Here is a 23,913-nt window from a genome sequence, read left to right as displayed (position 1 = left end):
TCACACCTGGGTGGGGTTGAAGTCACCAACTCAGGACTGGCAAAGGGCACAGGACGGTCCCTGTCCCACGTGCCCAGGACCCCAAGCCAGAAACAGGAGGCCAAAGAGGCAATGCAGCCTCTGGGATCTCTCTGGCTCTGCGGCTGTGAATTCAATCCCCCAGAGTCCAGGCGACCTGCAGAGTGATAGTCCTCTGGGTGAGCCCAGCTCTGAGATGGGGTGACAGACTGAGTGCGCTCAGAGAAGGCGCTGTCCATCCTAACTCTTCCCCATCCCCAAACTGGGGGTCGGGTGGGGGCAGGCCCGCTTGTCCTAAACCCCAAAGTCCCGCCTTCCCTACTGGGCCACACCCTGGTCCTACCCCAGGATCTTGGAGATTGGGCAGGCAAGGCTGGAACCCTGGCCTGGAGGAAGACTCTCAAAATGCAGGGAGGCCAGGCCTGATCCTCCATCACCCTTCGCACATCCTCTGCGTCCCTCCTTGGTGCCCGCTCAGGAGCACTGACCACAGGAGCAGCAAATGCCCCAAAGAACCTCTTCCAGCCCCAGTCGGGCCGCAGTGGCTGCTCGGGCCATGCCAGGCAGACATGTCCATAGGGCTAAAAGTGCTTCCTGGACTAGGGGTACAGAATCAGACACCCTGAGCACCTACATTTAAGCTAAACAAACAACCGTTGGGTTTTTCTAGAACCCTAAGGCAGAGCCAGAGCCCCACCCCCACCACAGCCCTTTGGCTATTGGCTAGTCCCCACTCCCTGCCCCGGAGCTGTCACCGTGCCCTCGATCCTATCTGCCCTCAGGAGGGGTCACCCACGGCTCCGGGCTTGGCAGAAAGCAGTGGGGAGATCGGCCGAGACATGCAGACCCAGGAGGGCTCAGAGCCTTCTTGCAGGCACTGGGGGACGTCCTCGGGGTTGGAACCCCAGACTCAGTGGAGAAAACACGGAAGAAGATAGCACAGCCCGGAGAATAAACAAACCCTGGGAGGAGGGCCAGAGCGAAAGCAGAGGCTCCGAGGCCTCTTCCCACACTGGACCTCCGAGGAAGGCCCCAGCTCTGCTGTGCAGATTCCTGGGCCCTCGTACTCATGGGAGGGTGAGATGGAAGAATCCGCATTTGTGGTCATCCCAGCAGTTACCGCCTCGGGTTGGCCCTGCATCCTGCTATCCACCCCACTCCCTGTCCTGCCTCAGGAAGAGCAGGCTTGCTGGTCCACCTCTGCACAGCATCCTCAGAGCAAAGCCCAGGGCCTCTCTTGGCCTGCCCCACCCAGCTTCAACCCCTCAGTGTGACCTGGAGCAGCGCCACCATCCTTGATACAACATCCTCTGCTCATGGGAGTGTCAGGATATGACAGCAGAGTGGAAAAAGCGATTGAAAAGTGATCATGCCCTGTAGGTATAATTCCTAGGTCCCAGGCCAGAAAAAGAATAAGGTCCGCAGTGGCCTGGCCCTGCTACTCCGCCTCCAGGGCTCCAAGACCAAGGAGAGAAACGGACATCATATTACGTCATCCCGTGATGGGCAAATACAAACTAATACAGTGGGATGCTTCCCCTGTGCACCGCACCCCTCCCCCGCAATTCATGTCCCAGAAAGAACATGGTACCTGATAAAGAATAAAATCAGTCAGTGTATGTGGGAGGGAGGAAGTGAGGCAAGGAGGGACTGAGGGTCGAGTTCAAGGGGTGGCGTCAAGTCACGACTGGAGGTCAAGACTCAAGACACCAGAGCAGGCAGGGTCTTACCTGATGCCTCTGATAAGCTGAAAACATTTTTTCAAAGTCCTCGAGGTCTAGAATCCGAAACACCTTCATGTCATCAATCTCATTCCATATGGTGCCAGGGACACGTTCCTAAGATTCACGGGGAGGGAGGAGGCCGTGGTTGACTCGGCTCCTTCGTGATGGAGATGCTGGTACCTCCCGACCCCGCCTGTCCTCCCGGTACACAGAAGCTGGCAGCCAGGCTCCCAGGCCTTCAGAAGGGGGTGATTCCTCCCTGTGCCCCCCCTTCAACACTCCGCTCCAGGGGAGAGACGAGAGACCACTCCTCCTCTTCACCTGGGGCCATATGTCAGCGCGCCCCAGAAATCAACGGTAGTGCTGGAGTAACGGGTGGGCAAGCATGAAAGAGGGCTATGAAACTCCTTCCAGAAAAAAAACCAAGCCAGTGTTCTCAGAGGACGTCTCCCCGCAAGGTCGGGGTGGCTGCAGTGATGGCAGGAAGAGTGCCCCCACACGCTTGGGGATCCTCAAGTCCCCAGGGCTGCCTGCATTTCCTGTGTCTCAGACGGTCGTCTTCTCTCCCAGGGGGTCTTCCTCCCACTTGCCCAGATTCCCAGAAAGTGGACAAATGGCAGAGGCCGGGCCATCCTGGCCCCGCTAGTGACTGCCCCAGCCAGGAAGACTCTGCCACGAGTTCCTGATGGTCACAGGCCGTCTCATCCCTCGAGACTGGAATGGGCCCAGGGTTATATTCCAAGGTCTCTCAGCTGAGGCAATGTCCACCTCTGGGTAGGATCCTTGCACTGAACCCCACTCTGGGGTTCTGGACAAGATCTGGTACCCATGCCAGGAATGCCCTAGTGGTCTTGTAACATCCCAATAATGGCTTAGAAGCCGAGACAAGAGGCCCCCGCCCAGGACCCCTCGCCTCTCCCCAAGCTTTGCTGCCCTTTAAAACAGAACCTCCCCCACCTCTCTGCCTGCGGGGCAGCCGGGAACCTTCCTAATGCCACTGCCGCCTCCTCTCTCCATCACCCCTCAGCAAGGCTCAGAGAGAGAAACATACCTTTCACTCACTTTTATTTTCTTAAACTCTGCAAAGGGGAGGCAAGGCCAGAGCGGGAGGGGGAAAGTGGGGACATTCCTGCGGCCTTCCTAAGGCCAGGGACCCTCTCGTGGAATGCTGGGCTGGGAAGCTCGGAGCAGCAAGGGATGCAGGCAACTGGCCAAACCCAACACAGACACATTCTTTTCATGGCAGAAACAACCACTCTGTGTGTGTGTGTGTGTGTGGGTGGGTGGGTGGGCACGTGTGTGTACAGGAGCACGTGTGGGGTAGGGGACCGGGGAGAGGAGCCAGGCTCTCAGATGGGGTACGTGGGAGGCACAGAGGAGATGGGAAGGAGAACTGGAGCGGGAAAGGCAGGGAGGGCGGGTCAGCATGGGGAAACATTTCCATGAGTCAACAGGCTGAGGACCCAGCTCCCCTTCACTGGTCCCCAAACACTGCCCCTGCCCCGTGGTTACCAGGAGAACCTAGGATGCTCTGTGAAGGTGGAGTTGAGGGCTGGGGCCGGAGACTCATACATTTCTTCCTAACATCTTCCACATCCTAAATGCCACGCCACCCCAATGCGTCCCCATCACACAATCATTCTCAAATTTGATCTTCACACTGCTCTGGCCAAGACTTCACCACTTCCAGTCCAGATCTCTGAAACTTCTGCCCCTCTAGGGACACCCTTTACAAGCCAGGGAATCTTGCTCAAGAAAGTATGTTTCCCTCGAGCATCTGGGGTCACACAGCCTCTAAGTGGGGCAGTTGGCAAACAGAGGGGTTCTCTTCTCTTCCCCCATCCCATGAAAGGAAACTGAGCCTCACTCACGTTTACCTGATGGAGCTGGAGTGAGGGTTAAGGGAGAGAGCACACGTACAGCACGCATGGTAGTCACACTCATAGTAACTCATCTGCTATTCTTATTTTAAAGGCTTTCTATGTGTCAATCACTTTGCATGTATTAAGTCAATCCTCAAAACAACCTTTTTCATCTAGTTATCATAATCACCCGCATGTTACACATTGGGAAATCAAAGCCCACATGATGAGATGACCTGAATTTAGTCATGCAATTAAAAGCTTGGGGCTGGGATGACAAATATGATGCAAAGCCCCCCACTCCCCACACCCTACAAGAGCTCCTCAACACGTGTTGCATCAAACCTGGACTTCCCAGTCTAGGATCGAGACTCTGGCCATCTCTAGGTCCCTGAGGAATTGATATAGACTTTATTATTGCTAGATCCCAGAGAAACTCCTAAGCACAAAGTTCTTTAAGGTGAAAATATTACAAAAACATTAGATGCCTTATCTGTCTTCCTTAATTGTGGAGATGCCTAATCAATCCTTCATTACATGATCAAAACTGTAAATTGCAAGCATGGGAGGCAAAAGCAAAATTCTTTTTTTAATAGCAACTTAAAAATACTACTTCTGATCATGAACAACGAACATTTCTACACAGCCTACAGCCTTTGGTTCTGCAGAACCACTTGCCCGCTCATATGCAGCTGGTCTTTCTGGCTGGTCTCAAGGCCATGGAGAAGCAACTACAGGGCACAACTGTGTGATGCAGTTGTCACAGACTTTAACGATATTGCTTCAAAGTGCTGCTAGAGGTGGCTCTACAACAGAACTCCAGGACTAAGTGATGGATGGGCTATATTCATACTTTGTCTTTCTTTCCACTTAGATGACAAAACCAGAGGTAAAAGGAATCAGAGATCATCTCGCAGATGAGCAAACAGGTACAAAATGAATGATTTCTGCAGACCACACAGTTAGTTTGAGCCAAGCCTGATTTGATTAGAAGTTAGAACCGTTCCTTCAACCCATCCCCAGGACCTCAAGGTAGTTCCTTGGACACATTTCCTAATTTGCCAGATCCAAAGCTCTTTCAGGGCAATGTTATGTCTCACCTTTTGTTATTATCCATCACAGCCCCCCTCCCCACCACAACAGAAAGCTTTACATAAAGCACAGCTCAGACTGATGGGCTAGCTGGTCTACCACCAAGAGGAGGCACCTAGCAAATAGCTGACCATCTACTTAGCAAACTGTGTCTCCTCCCACTTAAGTCTCCATTTGAGCTAATTTTAGCTCAGAGTAATGATTTCCCCAAGAGTTAGTCCCTGGTCTATACAACAAGGTCAGAGGGCATTCACTGGTCCCAGTTCCAAACTGTTTTTGCAGTGTGAATGGGCCAGGCTAACGGAGGCCAGGTCCCTTGTGTCACTGAAGTGACAGTTGCTCAGTTGTGTCCAACTCTTTGAGGCCCCATGGACTGTAGCCCACCAGGCTCCTCTATCCATGGAATTCTGCAGGAAAGAATACTATAGTGGGTAGCCATTCCCCTCTCTGGGGTTTCTTCCTGACGCAGGGATCAAACCTGGGTCTCCTGCATTGCAGGCAGATTCTTTACCATCTGAGCCACCAGGGAAACCTACTGTATTTATTCGGTTGGCAAAAAAGTTTGTTTGGGTTTTTCCATGTTGATATGGAAAAACCCAAACAAAGTCTTTGGCTAACTCAACATTTACCTCAAGGATGAAGCCACTGGTCCTTGCAAGAGGACGTAGCACAGAACCAGAGCAGGGCTTGGACCAGGCTGGAACTGGCCTTCAATACGAGAGGTCCAACGTGACCCAGGGCATCTCTACACTCATGAGAATCCAACAGAGGAATCAAGTCCCACATGTCAGCCTGGGATGAGAGGTTCTTAGTGGATAATATTCATGAGGACCTCTCACTGCTGAGCAGTCTAGAGAAGTAGCCAGTGCATGCACCTTCCCCTAAGAGGATGTCAAAGTGGCTGTACCTTGACATCAAACTCTTCATTGTCTTTTTCCTGTTAGCCTGTCATAGCTTCATCATTTCAGTCCTTTGTACACACTGGTCTTGATCATCTCTGCTGCTGCTGCTAAATCGCTTCAGTCGTGTCCGACTCTGTGCGACCCCATAGACGGCAGCCCACCAGGCTCCCCCATCCCTGGGATTCTCCAAGCAAGAACACTGGAGTGGGTTGCCATTTCCTTCTCCAATGCATGAAAGTGAAAAGTGAAAGTGAAGTCGCTCAGTCGTGACCCCATGGACTGCAGTCCACCAGGCTCCTCCGTCCATGTGATTTTCCAGGCAAGAGTACTGGAGTGGGTTGCTATTGCCTTCTCCAGACCTTGGCCAAAGATCTTCACCTATATGTTCCACCCTTTTCCTCAAATCAACCCTATCCTTAACATTCTAGCCAAGCCCTTGTCTATAAAGCACACTTGACTGGCCCTACATTACTCCAGGAACCCTCAGCACACTCATATTCTGTTTGTAGGTGGCTCTGCCAATGTGAGCATCACCACAGGCCAAACCATCTCCTCCCTGTGCTCTTCCCAAGAGACAGCCTGTCATCTACAACCCCCTCTTCTGCATCCACTGTGTCTACCCTTACCCCTACCAAAGAAAGCATTCGCCATGGAGATCTGCAAACAGCAGGCTGTGGATCTATGGTTGACTGCCCCGACCTGTAGAAGGGAGCCGATAGATATCTTCCTTGTTACTCACCTCATTCAGCTTGACCCAGTTGAAGGACTTCAGTGGGTGTGAAGGCTGGGGGACACACTTCTTCCTGAGTGGGACATCACTGCTGGGGAAGGGGTCTGGGGGGAGGGGCATCCCCATGCTGAAGCAAGGTGGGGCGCCGGGGGGAGTTGGAGGCCCCCCGGGGGGCAGAGGAGGGGGTGGCGGTGGGGGGCAGCAGGCGAACGGAAGAGGGGGCGGGGGTGGAGGCAGGTCGTTGTTTGTCATCGAGGAAGACAAGGTAAGTGGGCCCCCAGGGGGAGGGGGGGAAGATACAGGTCCTGTCTGTGGGGAAAACAGAGACATCAGGAAGACAAAGCCATCAACGAGGATGCCTTTCAAGTCCCCAGTCACTGTGCCTTCCCTTACTCTATTCTCCCTCTAGACTAGACCCCGAAGTCTGCTCTCACCTCCCACACAAGCTGAGCCCTGTTTTCTCGCCCTGCATCCTGGACACCTAAACATCCTGAACACACAAGTGCACCCACAAGTCAAACACAGACAGTGGACACAGTCAGTCATTGCCGGCAACAGCAAGACTGATATACAGATCGGTCTGCACAAGGGCATCCAGCTGCGAGTGGGGAGGGAAACCAACACCCAGCCGGCCCTCTGCTTTCCAAGGTGTGCTTCCTGCTCCCCTGGAGGAAGGAACATGGTTTCCATCTAACACGAAGGCGTCGACCTTGCAGACAAGGGTGCCCTCTATCCTGGTCTGAGATCCTCTCTCTCTCCTCCTTGGTCCCTCACTACATCCACTTTTCCCCACCTGACCTGAAGATCCCAGCTCAACTCTGCAAAAGGAGAGGAGAGGCCACACACCGAGATTTCACTGAGTTGGGCCACCAGCTCTGCCACTTGGCCCCGAGCCTGGCGCAGCTCCTGAGACTCGCGCGCCAGCTTGTCCTTCATCTTGTTCAGCGTCCGCATCATCTCTTCCTTCTCCAGCGTCTTGGTCTCGCATTCCCGCTCCTTCCTCTCCAGCCTGCTCACCAGCTCTGCGTGTTCTAGGGTGGAAGTGGGACAGGAGGGGAAACGGGAAGAAAGGAACGTGAATGTGTGTGCCTTCTTCTCCTAAGGGTGAAGGATTTCCCTGGTGGTCCCATGATTGAGACTCCACCCTTCCACTGCAGGGGTCACGGGTTCAATCCCTGGTCTGAGAACTAAGATCCTACATGCCCTGTGATGTGGCCAAAAAAAATTTTTTTAGAAAGAACAAAGATGATACATTTAAAACTTAAAAAAAAATGTAGGAGATGGGATGATCCTGGGGTGGGCAGGGGAGGGTGGGGAGCAGGTGGTGGGTTTAGGCAGAGCCCCTCACCTTTCCGGAACTTCTCTGCCTGGTCTCGCCACTGTTTCACTTCATTCTCATTGATGAGCCTGGGGTTGGGGTGAGGGGGTTGAGAGAAGGATCTGTTGACTGTTGGCTCATAGCTTCCCAGAGGGCATGGCACCTTCCAGTCCCCCACATTGGTGCCCTGATCTCCAATCTGTGCAGCTAGGAGGCTAGGGTTCTGACTCTCCAGGTGTCTCTCCAGGTCCCACCCCTGACAAGGTCTCATCACCTGTCTCTCTATGGGCTGAGAAAGTGAAAGCACCTTTAGAGTCCAACCCCTCTGTGATAAAGAAGATGAAGCTAACTCGTCAAGCTAGGACGATGTCCCAGGTTTCCCCTAGTTGTACAATGATTTGTACCCCTTTGTAATAATAGGTCCTTGCATCTGAGAGAGGTCAAAATATCAGTCTTACCATGGTTCAGACTTCCAGTCTGTTACAGCAAGAGAAATCACTCACCCCAGCAACTCAGAGTGAGTGGGCAGAGGGTGTCTAAGTCATACGCCCTATTCATGTCAAACTCTCATTATGTGGGGTTTAAATGAGGGCTGTACCCAGATACATCAACGTATGAGAGGTGAAGTTTCAAGGTGAGAGCCCAATCATCATTCCTTTTGTAAATCTGGAAGCATGGAGGAGACAGATCCATGATTCTTGGCCTCCTCAACCAGATCAAGGATACAAAGAGGGAACAGGGACTTCCTCAGTGGTCCAGTGGTTAAGGAAATGGGAAGAGAGGATGTGAATGCACGTGTGTCCTTCTCCAGAGGACGAAGGACTTCCCTGGTGGTCCGGTGGTTAAGGCTCCATGCTTTCAATGCAGGGGGCCGGGGTTCCATCCCTGGTCAGGGAACTAGACCCCACATGCCACAACTAAGTCCCAGAGCAGCCAGATAAACAAATATAAAATAAAATAAAGAGGGGGTAAGGTATGAAGGAGGAAATAATTTATGAAGAGATTTCTCTGGAGCAAGCTATTGCCATCCTCCCTTGGTGGGGAGGTTTGGGGAGGGTGGGTACAGGGAGGCTCTCCTTCAGTGCTCCCAGAGGAAGTGACTTCCTTGCACCCATCCAGAGAGTCTGACCCATGTGCCCTGCTACTGGGAGGGAGGCATGGTGGACTGAGACAAGGCAGGTCCAGAGGGGGGCTGGCATCCATGGCACTCCAAGAATTTGTTAGTATGAGAGATTGCATGAGGGTTGCTCATGAGTCAGAGAGCATCATGGAGGAAGTCGGCTGAAGCTGTTGTAAGTCTCATCCAAAAAATGCACCTGGGAGAAAAGTGGACACTTTGACAACATGAGTCTACATGGACTATTGCTATTCAGTCCCTCAGTCACGTCCGACTCTTTGTGACCCCATGGACTGCAGCACGCCAGGCTTCCCTGTCCTTCACCATCTCCCAGAGCTTGCTCAAACTCATGTCCACTGAGTCAGTGCACTGTATAGCCACTGAACCAGGGTCTGATAGAAGGGATGGTACCAGGCAGGCTTGGAGGGAAAAAAGAAAAACAGGCTTAGCCAGTGACCAGGGTTTTGTAGTGAGAGGCACCCAGCAAGGAACATCTGAAGACCCCAGGGATATACGTCATCTCTTTATCCATGTGCTAAACCCAGAGAGCAGGAAACCTCTTTACTAAGTTACCTGATCAAGCAGGGCCTTTTCCCATTTTTCCTTCCTGCCCCATGCTCCCTCTGGTGGGGGTTCAGAAAATGGTTAGCTAGATGAAAGGAGGGGATAGAAGGGGCTGGAAGAGAAAGAGAACAGAGAAAGAAGCCAATCATCACGCTCACACACACACACACTCACTCACTCACTCACTCTTCCCACTGCAGCTTCCAGCTCCAACCCAGGAAGGAAAGAGATTTAAGGCTGAATCAAATCTAGAATGCTGATTCACATCTAAGACTAGCCCTTCTACTTGCAGCTTTGAGACTATATTGGTGTCTGAAAGTAAGCCTAGGACTCTTATTGTCCAAGAAGCAGCAAAAAGTTCACTGCACCTGAGGAGTTGTCATCCTCAGCAGAGGAGAAGCTTCCCCACTAAATAGTGTATAGAACAAGCAGAAGATAACAAATCAAGCTGTTTTCACTATTTATAATAGCCAAGACATGGAGCAACCTAAATGTCCATCGAGAGAGGAATAGATAAAGAAGATGTGGTATATATAGAAAATGGAATATTACTCAGCCAAAAAAAAGAATGAAATGCCATTTATAGTAACATGGACAGACCTAGGGATTATCATACTAAGTGAAGTAAGTCAGGCAGAGAAAGACAAATACCATGTGATATCACTTATATGTGAAATATAAAAAATGATACACATGAGCTTATAAACAGAAACAGACTCACAGACACAGAAAACAAACGTAAGGTTGACAAAAGGGAAAGATGAGGGAATAAATTAGGTCTTGGATTAACATATACACACTACCATATATAAAATAGGCAGTCAACAAGGATTTACTGTATAGCACAGAGAACTCCACTCAATATTCTGTAACAACCTATATGGAAATGAATTTGGAAAAGAATAGATAGATACATGTTTACATATAACAAAATCACTCTGTTGCACCCCTGAAACTAACACAACATTGTAAATCAACTATACTCCAATATAAAATAAAAATTAAATTAAACGGTTTCCTAATAAAGCTGCCTTTGGATTACTAGCTGTGTTCTCCCAGCGTACCAGTTAGGATTTTGACTTTAACACCCGGCTGTTTGTGCAAATGAAAACAGTAGCATGAACGGTTCAAAAATCATTTTCTACTTGGCTTTGCAATGCAGCACAATGAATCATTGAGAGCCAATGTATCTCCTTAAGGGCAGCAGACTCAGACTGATACTGAAAGCAAAACTTTAAAATTAAAACTAAGTGTGTTAACATGAGGCCTGGTTATTAACTGATGCAACTGTAAACTCATTTCTTGGTGTTTCTTTACACCCAGGGTGAGTCAAAGATGATAAGCCAGAGACCTTAGGCTCTGACATCCTTTTCCAATAATTCAATTGTCATGCTCTATTTTCAGTGGTCGGCAGACCATCTCTAAAGGGCCAGAGTAACTATTTTAGGTTTCATATGTGAGGTCTCTGCTGCAGCGTCTTGTGCGTGATTTTAACAACTCTTTTAAAATGTAAAACTACTCTTAGCTCACGGAGGACACAAAACAAACTGGAGGATGGGGGCTAGCCCACAGCCATAGGTTGCTGACTCTTCCTCCGTGTTACACTGCCGTCTCCCTCAATCCACTCCATGCGCGTGGATCATGGGGAGCGGTAAGCACCCTCTATAAACCTCTACTATCCAATATGGTGGTAACCAGCCACATGTCACATGGCTGCTGCTGCTGCTAAGTCACTTCAGTCGTGTCCGACTCTGTGCGACCCCATAGACGGCAGCCCACCAGGCTCCCCGGTCCCTGGGATTCTCCAGGCAAGAACACTGGAGTGGGTTACCATTTCTTTCTCCAATGCATGAAAGTGAAAAGTGAAAGTGAAGTCGCTCAGTCGTGTCCGACCCTCAGCGACCCCATGGACTTAATGAAAACGAAATAAAACGTAAAACTCAGTTTCTCAGTCACACTAACCATGGGTCAAGCGCCCAGGGGCCACGTTTAGACAGTGTGCATAGAGACCGTTTCTGCTATCTCAGGCAGTTCTATTGGATGCTTTGGCCCAGGGCCCATCTGGAGCCCTGTCTGGGTTTGAGAGAGGGAGCTGAGATTTTGCTGGTGAGATGCCAAGGAGGACAGAGATGGGGAAGGAAGACGAAGACAGGTAAGGGATGGCCACTGCTCACATGTTGACAATGTTCTTGACATTGAAGTTCTCCAAGGGAGCCTGGTCAGGATCCACGCCCCTCTCATCCTGGAGGACAATCTGCTGCAGGATGCGGTCCAGGAGTTGCCACTGCTGGAAGTAGCCACCGTTTCGCTTGTCTGCAGAACGAAAGACATCCTGTCTTGACTGAGCTGCAGAGCCCCCTGGGGCCCTGCCCTAGGGTCACCGCCTGGGGCCAGGCTGGGGAAGAAAGCAATCTCCTCAGCAAGCTCCCCGGATGATGGAGGAGGAAATGTGATTGCTGATAATGAAGGCTCATAAATCCTATCATTTCTTGCTGATCTGCAACTGACCTTTTATGAATGTGTCAACCCTCTAGATATATTTCTCTACTCCCTGAAATGCTTTCTGGCTGCCTTCTTCCCTGTTGGTACCCTGAGCATCCCATGCCTTAGGAATGCAAATTGCTTTTTTTTTTTTAACAATTATCTTAGAAAAGCACATTCAAGAAAGTAAATCTGCTCCAAACATTACATGCTGAATAATGAAGTCTCTAGGGAAACTTTTTTAAAAAAGCAAAGGCTCTAGGTTTATTGATGCTATTGTCCTATAGGAATGGAAAATAATTACAGGTGTGTACTGAGAGGGGGGTCAGAATGGGCTGGAGAAGCAGTCTTGGAATTCAGGCAGATTTCTCGGTGAAGGTGACCCTGAACTGTGAAGGCAAAGGCATTGAGTGGGCTGTGCCTATTTCTACAGGGCCCTACTGCTGTCTGCCCTAATTTAGTCTGGCTGGAGAAGGACTTTCTTTTCATGGGATCGCCACAGGCTCCTCTTCCTGGGTTCATAATCCAAGTACTGTGTTTCTACTGACCACCAAGGTGGAGGTCAAACAGCAAGATCCTGACCTCAAAGGCAGACCATAATGCCTACAAGGAGGAAGGTCATGTCTGCACAGCTCCATTTTGAGGCAGACTAGGGGGACCCATTCACAATGCCCTTGGAGTACCAAACACTCATGGGAGCAGAAGTCAGAATTCTCAAGTCTTTCACCAAGACCTTCTAGACTGGGTTTTGAAGAACAGGCAGCTTCCTGGTCCAGGCCACTCTGTCCATCTTCCCATCCCTCCACTGGCACATGCATTGCAAAATGATAATGTCTTCCATTTCCTTTCACAGGGTAAAGCCTGTGTTCAAAGAAGTAGAACGTGATTCATCTAAAGCCCTGACCCCTGGGGACTTCCCTGGTGGTCCAGTGGCTAAGACTCCATGCTCCCAATGGGGGCGGGCGGGCCCTGGGTTCAATTATTGGTCAGGGAACTTGATCCTGCATGCTGCAACTAAGACCCAGTACAGCCAAATAAATATTTTTGAAAAAAAAAAATTCCTCTTAAAAAAATTTAAAAATTAAGTCCTGACTCCAAAGAAACAAAATTCTTTCATATGTAAAGACTGTCTGATTCTCAGGCTCCCCCACTGTAAGGATGTAGATAATAGAACACATGCCTTAAGCCATTTTGAGATTTAGAGATACTATATAAATCTCCCATCACACCCAGCCCTGCTGCTACTGCTAAGTCAATTCAGTCGTGTCCGACTCTGTGTGACCCCATAGACGGCAGCCCACCAGGCTCTCCTGCCCCTGGGATTCTCCAGGCAAGAAGACTGGAGTGGGTTGCCATTTCCTTCTCCAATGCATGAAAGTGAAAAAGTGAAAGTGATGTCACTCAGTCGTGTCCGACTCTTAGCGACCCCATGGACTGCAGCCTACCAGGCTCCTCCGTCCATGGGATTTTCCAGGCAAGAGTACTGGAGTGGGGTGCCATTGCCTTCTCTGACCCAGCCCTGAGTGGGCAACAATAAATTGTAGTTTTCACCACCACCTGATTACCAACACCAGCATCATCACCACCACTAAAGAGAGTCCGTCTGGGGTGACCATTTTATTGGTCCATGCCAGTTTCCAAATCTGCTATTTTATGAAGAGCTTAAATACCAAATGGTGCAGCTCCAACTCATTTCAGATCGCACACTGGGGTGGCTACTAGTAACTCTGCATAATTTATTTGGTCACTGCACACACCTGGATCTTAAGAGTTTAGCACCTGCTCCTATAGACACGGTCATTTGGTATTTGTAAAGTGAGGCAGGAACAAGGGCGCTAGGGTGGGAGCCAGCCAGGGTTAGATGGAAGAGTTGATAAAATCTTTAAAAACAAAGCAACAAGTTTGCTTTCACGTGATTGCCACAACCTCCACTCCACAGCTGTACTGCTCCCGCAAGCATGAAACTTCTTTCTGGAACGCCCCGAGAAGGCCCATCACAACGCTGCCACGAGCTGGCAGTCAGGGCTGTTTGATTTAGCAGGGATCAAGTTCTGCGTGTTGGTCCAGGATGTTGGCATTGCTCAGGGCTGATCCTCAGCCCCTGTGCTGGGGACAGTGGAAGTCCTGACTCCAAGGAGGACAGGTAGAGTAGGGGCCTGAGTCCTCCAGTCCGACCTCCTGGGAACTGGGGTACAATTGGGCCAGGAGGGAGACACGGGGAGACACCCCTACCCTGGGAGCTTCTGACACCTTTTCTCAAGATGCCCTGGACCAAGGGCTCAGATTGGCCAAGGGAAGGGTGCTACTCACAGGGCATCTGTAGGCAGTGGTGCAGGACGGACAGCAGGCATGGGTAGGCCTCCGTGTGCTTCAGCTTCTTGTGGATCAGCTCAAACATCTGGGAAGCACTCTTGGTGTCAATGTGGACCTGAGGGTGTGGGGCGCACAGTGAATGGGGCGAGGGGAGGGGAAGGAGCAGGGAAGAGAAGAGAGGGGGAGATGACCCTGTTTCCATCCACTGAGCCCCATCCTGCAGGACAGCATTCCTTCCCTGCCTCTGGTCCAGACTTAGAAAAAGAGAAGGGCAGAGAAAAGGAGGAGAGAGATGTGCTAATTATATAAACCAGGGTTCCCCAGCCTTGGCACCACCAGCATCTTGAACTAGATGGTTCTTTATCCGTGGGGGTGAGGGGCTGCCCTGTTCACTGCAGATGACTTAGCAGCATCTTAGCCCTACATCTACCAGATGCAGGGGCATCCTCCTCACACCTGCTGTGACAGCTAAGAACATCTCTAAATATTGTAGATGCCCCCAAGGGAAGTAAACTCGCCCCTGGTTGAGAACTACTGATTCAAACTAAGAGGAGGAAGCAGGGCCTGGCTGACTCCAGGAGCACGTGGCCTAGATCCACAGCCTGGGTGCAAACAGCAGAACAACTCTGCAGTTGTGTGACAGCAAGAAGCCGCTGGTCCTCTGGAACATTGGTATCCTTCTCTTTATATCTGGGGCTCTTTTTAGAATCGAAAAGGGTGGTGCTTGGCCACTGAAGCACCAGCCCAAAGTAGGTCTCTATTTGGACAGGGATTTTCTAGCACCATATTAAAGCAGCAGGTGTGTGTATTTTCAGGGTTACCAAGGCTCACATGGAAATGATTTTGTTTGCTAAGCAGGATCAGGTTAGCAATGGGGAAAGGTGACTCAGATTACTGGAAGACAGGGAGAAAGTCATCCCAGAGGAGGCATGCGAGGGTAGCCGTGTGTAAGAACTGTCTCTCCTTCCTTTGGGGGTTGTAGTCTCCTCCAGGGGAGATGCTCTCCCAGTTTAAGGCGAGGCCCTGTAGAGCCACTATAGTGCCAGGGCTCCAGAAGTGAGACCCGGCCACGGTGGCACCACCACGGAACCAGGCTAACACACAGCACAGGAGTCAGGACCCACTGCAGTCGTCCCGCCTTTGCAGGCTGCTCACCATGTCAAACCTCCTGGCCAGCTCCAAGTCATCCTCATTCCGGACCATCTCGAAGAAGTCCAAATGCCTAAACGGGATGGGGGGATAGAGGAAGTAGACATGACCGCCAGGTCAGCGCTGGGTGAGGGTTACAGCCCCTGTAAGACTCTGAAATGACTAAATCTGAAGGCATCATGCAAATGAGGCCAAGGCAAAACGAGAAAGAAGTTAGCTTCCTGTAAGTCAACACTCTCATCCTTTATAGGATCTCATGCCTGTCCCTGGAGAGGCCAACCCAGGGTCCCATGACCTTCAATCAGGCTTTCCCAGATTGACATTTGCAGCTGGATCATCCCTGACTCTGTGGGGGGAGGTGGACCTGTGAGTTGAAGGACATGTACCAGCATCCCTGACCTCTGCCACCAGATGCCTGCAGCGCCCTCCACTTTGAGTTGTGATGACCAAAAATGTCTCCAGGTTCTGCCAAATGTTCCCTGGGTTGGGGGGGGTGGTGAAATCACCCACAGTCAAGGATCACTGCCCTAGGTTGACCTTCCCCAGTGTTCTCAGACCATCCTAGGTCTCCACTCAAAGCCAATCTGTCATTTTCTGCCCCATCCCCTCCTCCACTCCACTGCAAAAGGATCCATCCACCCATCCACTCTCCCTTAAGACCTAGTGTAATAAAATAGCCTGTGTGAAGGGGGTGGACCAGAGGGGCCCACTGGTGATACACAGGAGCGTCATTGTGTTCTTCAGTCAACAAAGGCCTTGATGGCTTGCACCTTGAGGGGCGGGTCTCTGCTGAGCAGGAGGGCACGGTGGATGTTTGGCATTCCTGGCTCCCTACAACCAATGCAAGTAGTGCCTCCCCCATCCAGTTTGAAAACCGAAGAACACCCCTACATTTCCAAATTCCCCCCAGGATTGGTACTGCCACGGAAGAGGACCACTGGGTCCACCTGCCTCTAACATCAGAGATGAGACAGGAGGTTGGCAAGGAGGCCAGGAGGGGACACAGGTGATGTGGGACAGGGGGTGGGAGAGCCGTCATCCACCTCTCCCCCAGACCCAGAGCTGCTCCTGAACTGATGCTGGGTGTGGCAGGTGGTCTCCCAGGGAACAGAAGCCTCTCTGAGGTTCTCGGCCATTCCCCCACTGAGGCGCTTTCCCCATAGGTTTGTGGTGGGAATGGGTGGCTTGGGCCTTACTTGTCCAGGATGGCATTCTCGTGCTGCCGGAGTTTGTCAATCACGGGCTGTATCCCCAGCATCAGGAACTCGTACCGCAGATGCAGACGGAACTCCAGGTTATCCTGGGGGTCACCAAGGGGGTACTAGGCTCACCGGCTGGTGTCCATTTCTGCAAGAGTCCCCCAGTAGTCCCCTCACGGCCACTCCGGTTCCACCACATCCCCAGCAGCAAATGCATCGGAACTGCTTCAGGTCCCAGAGCAGCAAGGAGGGGGTGGGAGGAGACACCCTTTCACCTGTTAGTCATGCGCTTCAGCTCTCCTGCCTCACTTCCTTTAAGTCCTTCACCAGCTTTCTCTAAGATTTTGGACTCAAAGAGCGGTGCTGAAGAGTGATACAGAGCACACGCTTTGGAACCAGACAGATCTTGGTTCCAATCCCTGCTCTGTCACTTAACAGTTTTGTGACTCTGCAGAAGGCTTAGTTTTCTCATCAGTTAAATGGGCATAACATTACCTACCTAACAAGAATGATATTCATAAAAACTACCTAATGAGATATGGTTAGCAACTAATCAGAACAGATGTCAGGATAAATAGCTGGTACTGACCCAGGTGATGTCAGCATCTTAGGGACAGGTAATTCCCTCAACCTACCTCACCTAAGTCAGGTCATCAGGATGGGATACGGGAAAAAAAAAAAAAAAAAGATAGTATGCTGGCAGAAAACGGGGGAAAGCAGAGATCATTAAGTTGCCCCTTTTGACCTTCAACAAGCTGACCTTCACCAAGGCATCAGACTGCCTTAGAATTTGGGGAGTTCACCTGCTCTTTAAGTTCATCTTCCATTTTTCTATTTTTAAGGTCTGGGAATCCCATTTCTAACCCCATTCTGAAGGAAAATCAGAAGTCACACATCCTAACAGAAGATGCTAGAAGACTATGACTAGCTAACTCAGAAATCAGTCCAGAAACAGGTCTTTGGAAAGCTTTAGAAAGAAGGGCCAACACTTGTCCTCCTCCTATAAGTGATCCCCCGCCATCCTAAGCCATCATCAGCCAGACAAGCTTGGGTTTTGACCATGGCACACATAACCCACGACGCCACCCATGCAGGGAGCTCCCCAGGAGCCCCTCTTTCTTGGCGTCCAGTGCAGGGGGCAAGACATGATACAGACAATCTGAAGACACGATGACGGCACTGGCAGCCACACCGACCCTCTGCCACTTCCCCAGGCAGCACTCACGCCCTCTTCCCAGGGCCAGAAAGTCAGAGCACAGCAAGGACACGGAGGAGAGGCCTCACCTCTCCGGCGCCAGCATTGAGGACAGCGTTGATGAAGGACATGATGGCTGTTTTCAGGTTCACTTCATCCCGGTATCGGCCCAGACTCCGGTCCAGCTCGTTCAGGAGGGTCTGGATGGAAAGGCAGGACCGAAAAGAAGGGAGGGATCAGGATACTACAGGTCCAGCCTCACACCTTTGCTCCCACCGTTCCAACCACCCAGAACGCTGCATTCATTCTCTGTACCCGATCTATCCAACTCATCTCGAACGTTCTCTAAGTCCACTTTTTCCAAGAAGCGTGCTTTGCCTCTCCACATCTCAGCCCCAGTCCTGCCTTATTCCTCTCCCACTCAGCCCTGGGGACTTGCTGTATTTTGCTGGGTGATGCCAAAATGCTGTTTCAGCACTTTACAGCTGTTTACAGCTCATCAGCCCTCCATATCCATGGGTTCAACTCACCCCACATTAAAACATAATATATACATATATATTTTATATTTCAGAAAGATTAAAAAGGCAAAATTTGAATTTGCTGTGAACTGACAACTGTTTACATAGCATTTATATTTTATTTACAGTTATTTACAGAGCATTTATATTATAGTAGGTATTATAAGTAATCCAGAGATGACTTAAAGTATACAGAAGGATGTGCATAGGTTATACGCAAATACTGCACAACTGTAAGAGATTTGAGGATGCACAGATTTTGCTACCTGTGAGGGTCCTGGAGGAGGAACCCCAGAGGATACAGAGAGTAACTATATTCACTCTCAGCTCCTTAATAGCATGGTTTCTACCTTTCATCTCCTTTGTATATTCTGCAAAGGGTCGAGGGTCACTTTCCAAACAGAGTGGGTGCTTTAAAATGTTTGATGACAGAATAAGCATGTAGTCAATTCTGGTGGGCAAACCATAAAGTCTGTGATGACAGGTCACATCTCCTGAGACTTACTCTGTACCAAGACACTATACTTCTTGTCTGTCTCTTTACTGGCACAGGCAGGGAGAAGACAAGACACCAGCATGGCCTGAGCTCCTGGGACTGGTCCCAGTGTCCCCAAAGTACGCACTGGTCCAGGCTTAGGCCCTAACACCTTTATTTTACCTGGCCACGCCGAGCAGCATGTGGGATCTTAGTTCCCTGACTAAGGACTGAACCAGTGTCCCTGCAGTGGAAGTGCAGAGTCTTAACCACTGCACCACCAGGGAAGTTCTGAGGCCTGAAATTTTGATTCGAGCAATGGCATTCAATTCAATAATTCTTGATGGAGCCCCTATCTGAGCCAGGTACTGGGCTCAGAGTTGTAGAGCCACAAAAATGAAGCGGAGCAATGTCCTAGCCTCTAGGAACCCACGGTCTAGGTAAGAGTGCATTATCCCAGCCAAAGCCCGCTCTCTTAAGGGCCCTCGGGGCTTCTTACATAGGCCCTCCGCCAGGTCCTCACCTGGAAGCGCGTCCGCTCAGCTGCATACACCTGGTAGTGGAGCATGGCCTGCAGCACCTTCTTGTGGCCGCCGGGCACCAGGCATACAGCGCCCAGGATCTCCAGCACGGCCACCTTGGTCTTGCTGTTCTCCGTGCGCAGGCTCTGGGCGATGGTGCTGATGGCCTCGGGCTGCGCCAGCACGTGCGCCCGCCCCTGCGAGTTGTTCATCAGCGCCTTGATGCAGCCAATGAGGGAGGTGTGGATGCGGCTCTCGCAGGTGGCGTGGTCCATGCTCCGGAGGAAGTTCAGCAGACAGGTCAAGCCCTCCAACTCGATGAAGCGGGTCACAAACCTGCCCAGACCAGAGCCGTCAGCCAAACAGGTATCCTGTATTTGCATATTATTCGGTCTGCATTTTGCAAATAGCTACCCTTTATCTAGGGACCACTGTGTCCCACCTACAGAAGCCATTTGGTTCACTCGTAAGGTTTATCTAAAGCACTAATCCCTCCATGGTTGCTATATGGTCAACTTATTAGGGCTTCCCTGATGGCTCAGATAGTAAAGAATCTACCTGCAATGCAGGAGACCTGCGTTCGATTCCTGGGTAGGGAAGATCTGCTGGAGAAGGAAATGGCAACCCACTCCAGTATTCTTGCCTGGAGAATCCCATGGACAGAAGAGCCTGGCAGGCTACAGTCCACAGGGTTGCAAAGAGTCGGACATGACTGAGCAACTAACACTTTCACTTTCAAAGCACTGAAGAGCTTATGCTTTAGAACTGTGGTGCTGGTGAAGACTTTTAAAGAGCCCCTTGGACTGCAAGGAGACCAAACCAGCCAATCCTAAAGGAAATCCATCCTGAATATTCATTAGAAAAAACGATGCTGAATCTCCAATACTTTGGCCACCTGATGTGAAGAGCCAACTCTTTGGAAAAGACTCTGATGCTGGGAAGGATTGAGGGCAGGAGAAGGGGTGACAGAGGATGAGATGGTTGGACATAAGTTTGAGCAAACCCTGGGGGATACTGAAGGACAGGGAAGCCTGGTGTGCTGCAGTCTATGAGGTCACAAAGAGTTGGACATCACTTAACAACTGAACCACAACAAAGCTCTAAAATCCTTACCACCCCACAAGGGACTCACGTCTTGTTTGCATTTTAAATACTGTGCATTTGCACATCACTGACTGTCAGTGACACAACTATGAAGGTATATACGTGAAAGGGATGATTATGATAATTATTAGGATAATTATCATGGCTGTTAAACCTGAAGACTCATCACCAGTGAGGATGGGAATGAAGAGAATTACAAGCAGACAAGGAAGACTTCCAGAGAGGGGAGCCATCAGTCACTGCATCGAGGGATCAAGACTGGGGAAGGCACTCTTTAAGGGATCCCTAAGAAAACATCTGAGTTAGCTTAAATGTTAGCAAAAAACACTAAAAACCATTTCGTGCAGGAGTTCTTAACCTGGAATATGTGTTCCCCTAAGGGGTCTATGGCTAATCAACTTCCATGGGAAACAAAAAATACACTTTTTTGGTAATCTCTACCTTGAATTTCGGAGAAGGCAATGGCACCCCACTCCAGTACTCTTGCCTGGAGAATCCCATGGACAGAGGAGCCTGGTAGGCTGCAGTCCATGGCGTCACTAGGAGTCAGACATGACTGAGCGACTTCACTTTCACTTTTCACTTTCATGCACTGGAAAAGGAAATGGCAACCCACTCCAGTGTTCTTGCCTGGAGAATCCCAGGGACGGGGGAGCCTGGTGGGCTGCCGTCTATGGGGTTGCACAGAGTCGGACACGACTGAAGCGACTTAGCAGCAGCAGCAACCTTGAATTTAGCATTTCTTTCAATGATGAAGGTAAGCAATGAAATATAGTGGCATTACCAGAATTTCTGACTTTCTCACCCAAAGAAATCACAGCTGTTTTCATCTCAAATTGCAGCTGTTACAGATATCTCAAAATATCATTTCCACTCATCAGAACTTCAAAATTATGGTGGTTGCTAGTTCTTTTTATTTAAGGCATAAAGCAGTACATTTACTGCTATCTCACAAATGTTTAAAATTTGGTGGCTGTATTTCAATTTAACTGGCTCATTTTTAAACCTTACCTACTATCTACTTTATTACTTAGAAACATCGTTCTAATAAGCAGTCAATAGGTTTCACCTGGGTACCAAAGTCATCCATGGCACACATGTGTGCATCCATACACACACACACACACACATACACACACACACACACAAAGGCTTAAAACCCTTGATTTAGTAGAACAATAATTAATGATCTGAGGACATGCCATAAACGAAGCTGAGGGAAGCACTCTATATAATGAATACATTTGATTCCAAGGGCATCTGTGAGTGTTTCTACATGATTATATAAATATACTTAGAAAAACAGAATGCATTAAGTTGTTAAAAACAGGTATCATTTACTTTTTTCTATTATACACTTTTATGTATCCCACAAAATTTCCACCATGACTATGTGTGACATTTGTCATCAGAATTTGATTAAGAGAAAGAAAAACAAATGGAAGTGGGAGATGAGGGGCAACATCCCCTCAACCCTTCTACTTTCTGACTTTCTCAACCTTCCTGTATCCCCTCTCTAAATCAGACCCCATCCCCGCCTGAGCAACAAGCAGGGGTTAGGGAGCCTCTGTTCTCCTTGAGGCTCCGCTTCCAGGCTCCTGGGGCAGAAAGGTCAGCCCAGACCACACACACACACACACACACACACACACACACACACACACACTCGTGCTGACTTCAAGCTAGTCATGTGATGCCACTGAACGTGGAGCTGGGAAGACATGTAGCATTCACAGATTCCCACCAGGCACACACAACGGGTGCGATTTCCGTGGGCACGCATGACAGTGTGTAGGAAAATGCCGTCAAATCATCAGGTAGTTAAGGAGTGATAAGTTTCAAGTTCTTAACTACCTTTGGTTTTTATATCATTTTTTAAATCATGAGTTGATATAATTTACATTTTAATCATAGTTTTAACAAGCAGCTTGCAAAACTGCTGAAAATGTAACAGTTGCCTCCCCTAAGCCGGAATGAGCCCACTGCCAGACACGAGAGGAGCCTGTGGCTCTCTTGGGCCCTTTCCCAATGTGGCCTGGGACGCAGGGAGAGGTGCTTTTCAGCCCTGGAGACAGCCACCACCTGCTTCCTTACCTGCTCCCACGCTGGATGGAGAAATCTCATCTGGAGACAGCACATCGCCCTCTAGTGGCTAGAGTATTTCTCACCCACTCTCACCTCCCTGGTGGGGCTCCTCCCTTCTCAGAGCTCTTGAGCACCCTGCCCGTATGCCCACCTCTGGACCGGAGGTTTACCTCATCTTCCTATGTTCATCTCTCCTCCCCAACATGCTCATCTTCTGGAAGCATCCCAGCTCCTCAGAGAGAGAGGGGGGAGTGGGAGCCCAGATGTGAAAGAGGGTAAAGTAAGCTGGAGGGGATGCTGAGAGTGCGTCCCAAGGGGCCTGGGATGGGAGCAGAGCTCTGTGTGAAGCTTCGAGAAGCTGAGGGGCCCACTGGGGGAGGGATGTAGAGGAAGCGAGGGAAGGGGCATCACCTCATAGGCTGTGTCCGGAGGGCAGTCTTCAGGTCTTCCACGACTTGGTTCCTCATCTCCGTCTCCTCCTCATCAAATGCGTACAGACTCTGCATCTGAGGTCAGAGAAAGCAGCAGAGGTCGCGCTGGGCTGCCTGTCTCCCAGCTCCCTGCACCCCCAGCCTGCCTGTGAACCAGGGGCCACCCTCGCCTCAGGAGGGATGAGGCCCCACCAAATGGTTTACTGAGACAAGAGTGTCAGGCTGTAAGAAGACCCAGGTTCCAGTCCTGGGCTTCACTTTCCTCATCTGTAAAATGGGGAGAATGATTAGCCTGTTTCTCAAGCCTGGGTGATCTACACATCATTAATCCCTGTTTCAATAGTTTGGGGACTCTATAGGGACGGAGGGGTCATGATACAATCTTGGGAATAACTGGAAAGCTGCTGATCCCCAGTTGTGGGCTGCAAGGGAACATGAGGCCCATTCCCCTTGGAGCCCTTCCAGGTGGGGCCGGGGCAGGACAGGCGTGAGGCTCACCGCGGCCATGGAGTTGATGCGGTCGATGTAGTAGTCAGGCCAGCTGGTCGCCAGCTTGTTGGGGTCCTCCTGCTCCTAGAACAAGAGGAAGGGTTGTATGGACCACCCGGCAAGACAGGCCCATGGTCTGGAGTCCTGAGCTTCATTCCAGGTCAGCATTCAGGTTCATCTCCCAGCCTCGCCTAGACGGGGTGACTTTGAGGGAGTCACAGAAGCTCCCTAGGCTTCTACTTCTTCCTCAGCAAGATGCAGATCACAAACATCCGAACCTCAGGACCGGATAATGACATGGGCAGAAACCATGCAGGTATATACACTTTCAATGAACAATATATATGGTTAAAAATACTTTATTTTTTTCCCCTGTCATCCTTGTTCTGACTCCATTTAATGAAATACAACTTTCAGTCTGTTGAATCTAATGAAAATGTGCACTTGTACTTTGTACATCTACTTTTTCAAACCTCATTTTTTCTGATATCATTCTCACTATATTTTATAAAATAGTATCAGTCTGTGACAGCCTGGACCTTTAAAAAAACTTAGTCTTTTGGAGTTTTGGAAAATATTGATTGATATTAAGCATTTGGTGTAGTGCCTGGCATAGAGTAGGT

The 23,913-nt window shown here is 50.0% G+C and overlaps 1 protein-coding gene across 3 annotated transcripts in view; it reads right to left on the bottom strand.

Annotated features, from left to right (window-relative positions):
• Nucleotides 1–23,913, bottom strand: part of DAAM2 (dishevelled associated activator of morphogenesis 2) — a 135,546-nt gene that overhangs the window by 20,269 nt on the left and 91,364 nt on the right. For all 3 annotated transcript variants that reach the window (XM_027524913.1, XM_027524915.1, XM_027524914.1), the window contains exons 4-15: nucleotides 23,300–23,374; nucleotides 22,782–22,876; nucleotides 19,184–19,517; nucleotides 17,754–17,864; nucleotides 16,467–16,570; nucleotides 15,277–15,343; nucleotides 14,119–14,236; nucleotides 11,502–11,640; nucleotides 7,677–7,735; nucleotides 7,175–7,359; nucleotides 6,338–6,637; nucleotides 1,749–1,856 (exon numbers count right to left, since the gene is read on the bottom strand). In XM_027524913.1, the coding sequence (XP_027380714.1) occupies nucleotides 1,749–1,856; nucleotides 6,338–6,637; nucleotides 7,175–7,359; nucleotides 7,677–7,735; nucleotides 11,502–11,640; nucleotides 14,119–14,236; nucleotides 15,277–15,343; nucleotides 16,467–16,570; nucleotides 17,754–17,864; nucleotides 19,184–19,517; nucleotides 22,782–22,876; nucleotides 23,300–23,374 (1,695 nt within the window). The remainder of the gene's footprint in view (nucleotides 1–1,748; nucleotides 1,857–6,337; nucleotides 6,638–7,174; nucleotides 7,360–7,676; nucleotides 7,736–11,501; nucleotides 11,641–14,118; nucleotides 14,237–15,276; nucleotides 15,344–16,466; nucleotides 16,571–17,753; nucleotides 17,865–19,183; nucleotides 19,518–22,781; nucleotides 22,877–23,299; nucleotides 23,375–23,913) is intronic.

Source organism: Bos indicus x Bos taurus, chromosome 23 (genome assembly GCF_003369695.1).
Source record: "Bos indicus x Bos taurus breed Angus x Brahman F1 hybrid chromosome 23, Bos_hybrid_MaternalHap_v2.0, whole genome shotgun sequence".
Classification (NCBI taxonomy): Eukaryota; Metazoa; Chordata; class Mammalia; order Artiodactyla; family Bovidae; genus Bos; species Bos indicus x Bos taurus.
The sequence above is the reverse complement of the archived record's forward strand: the minus strand, read 5'-3'. Positions and strand labels throughout refer to the sequence as shown.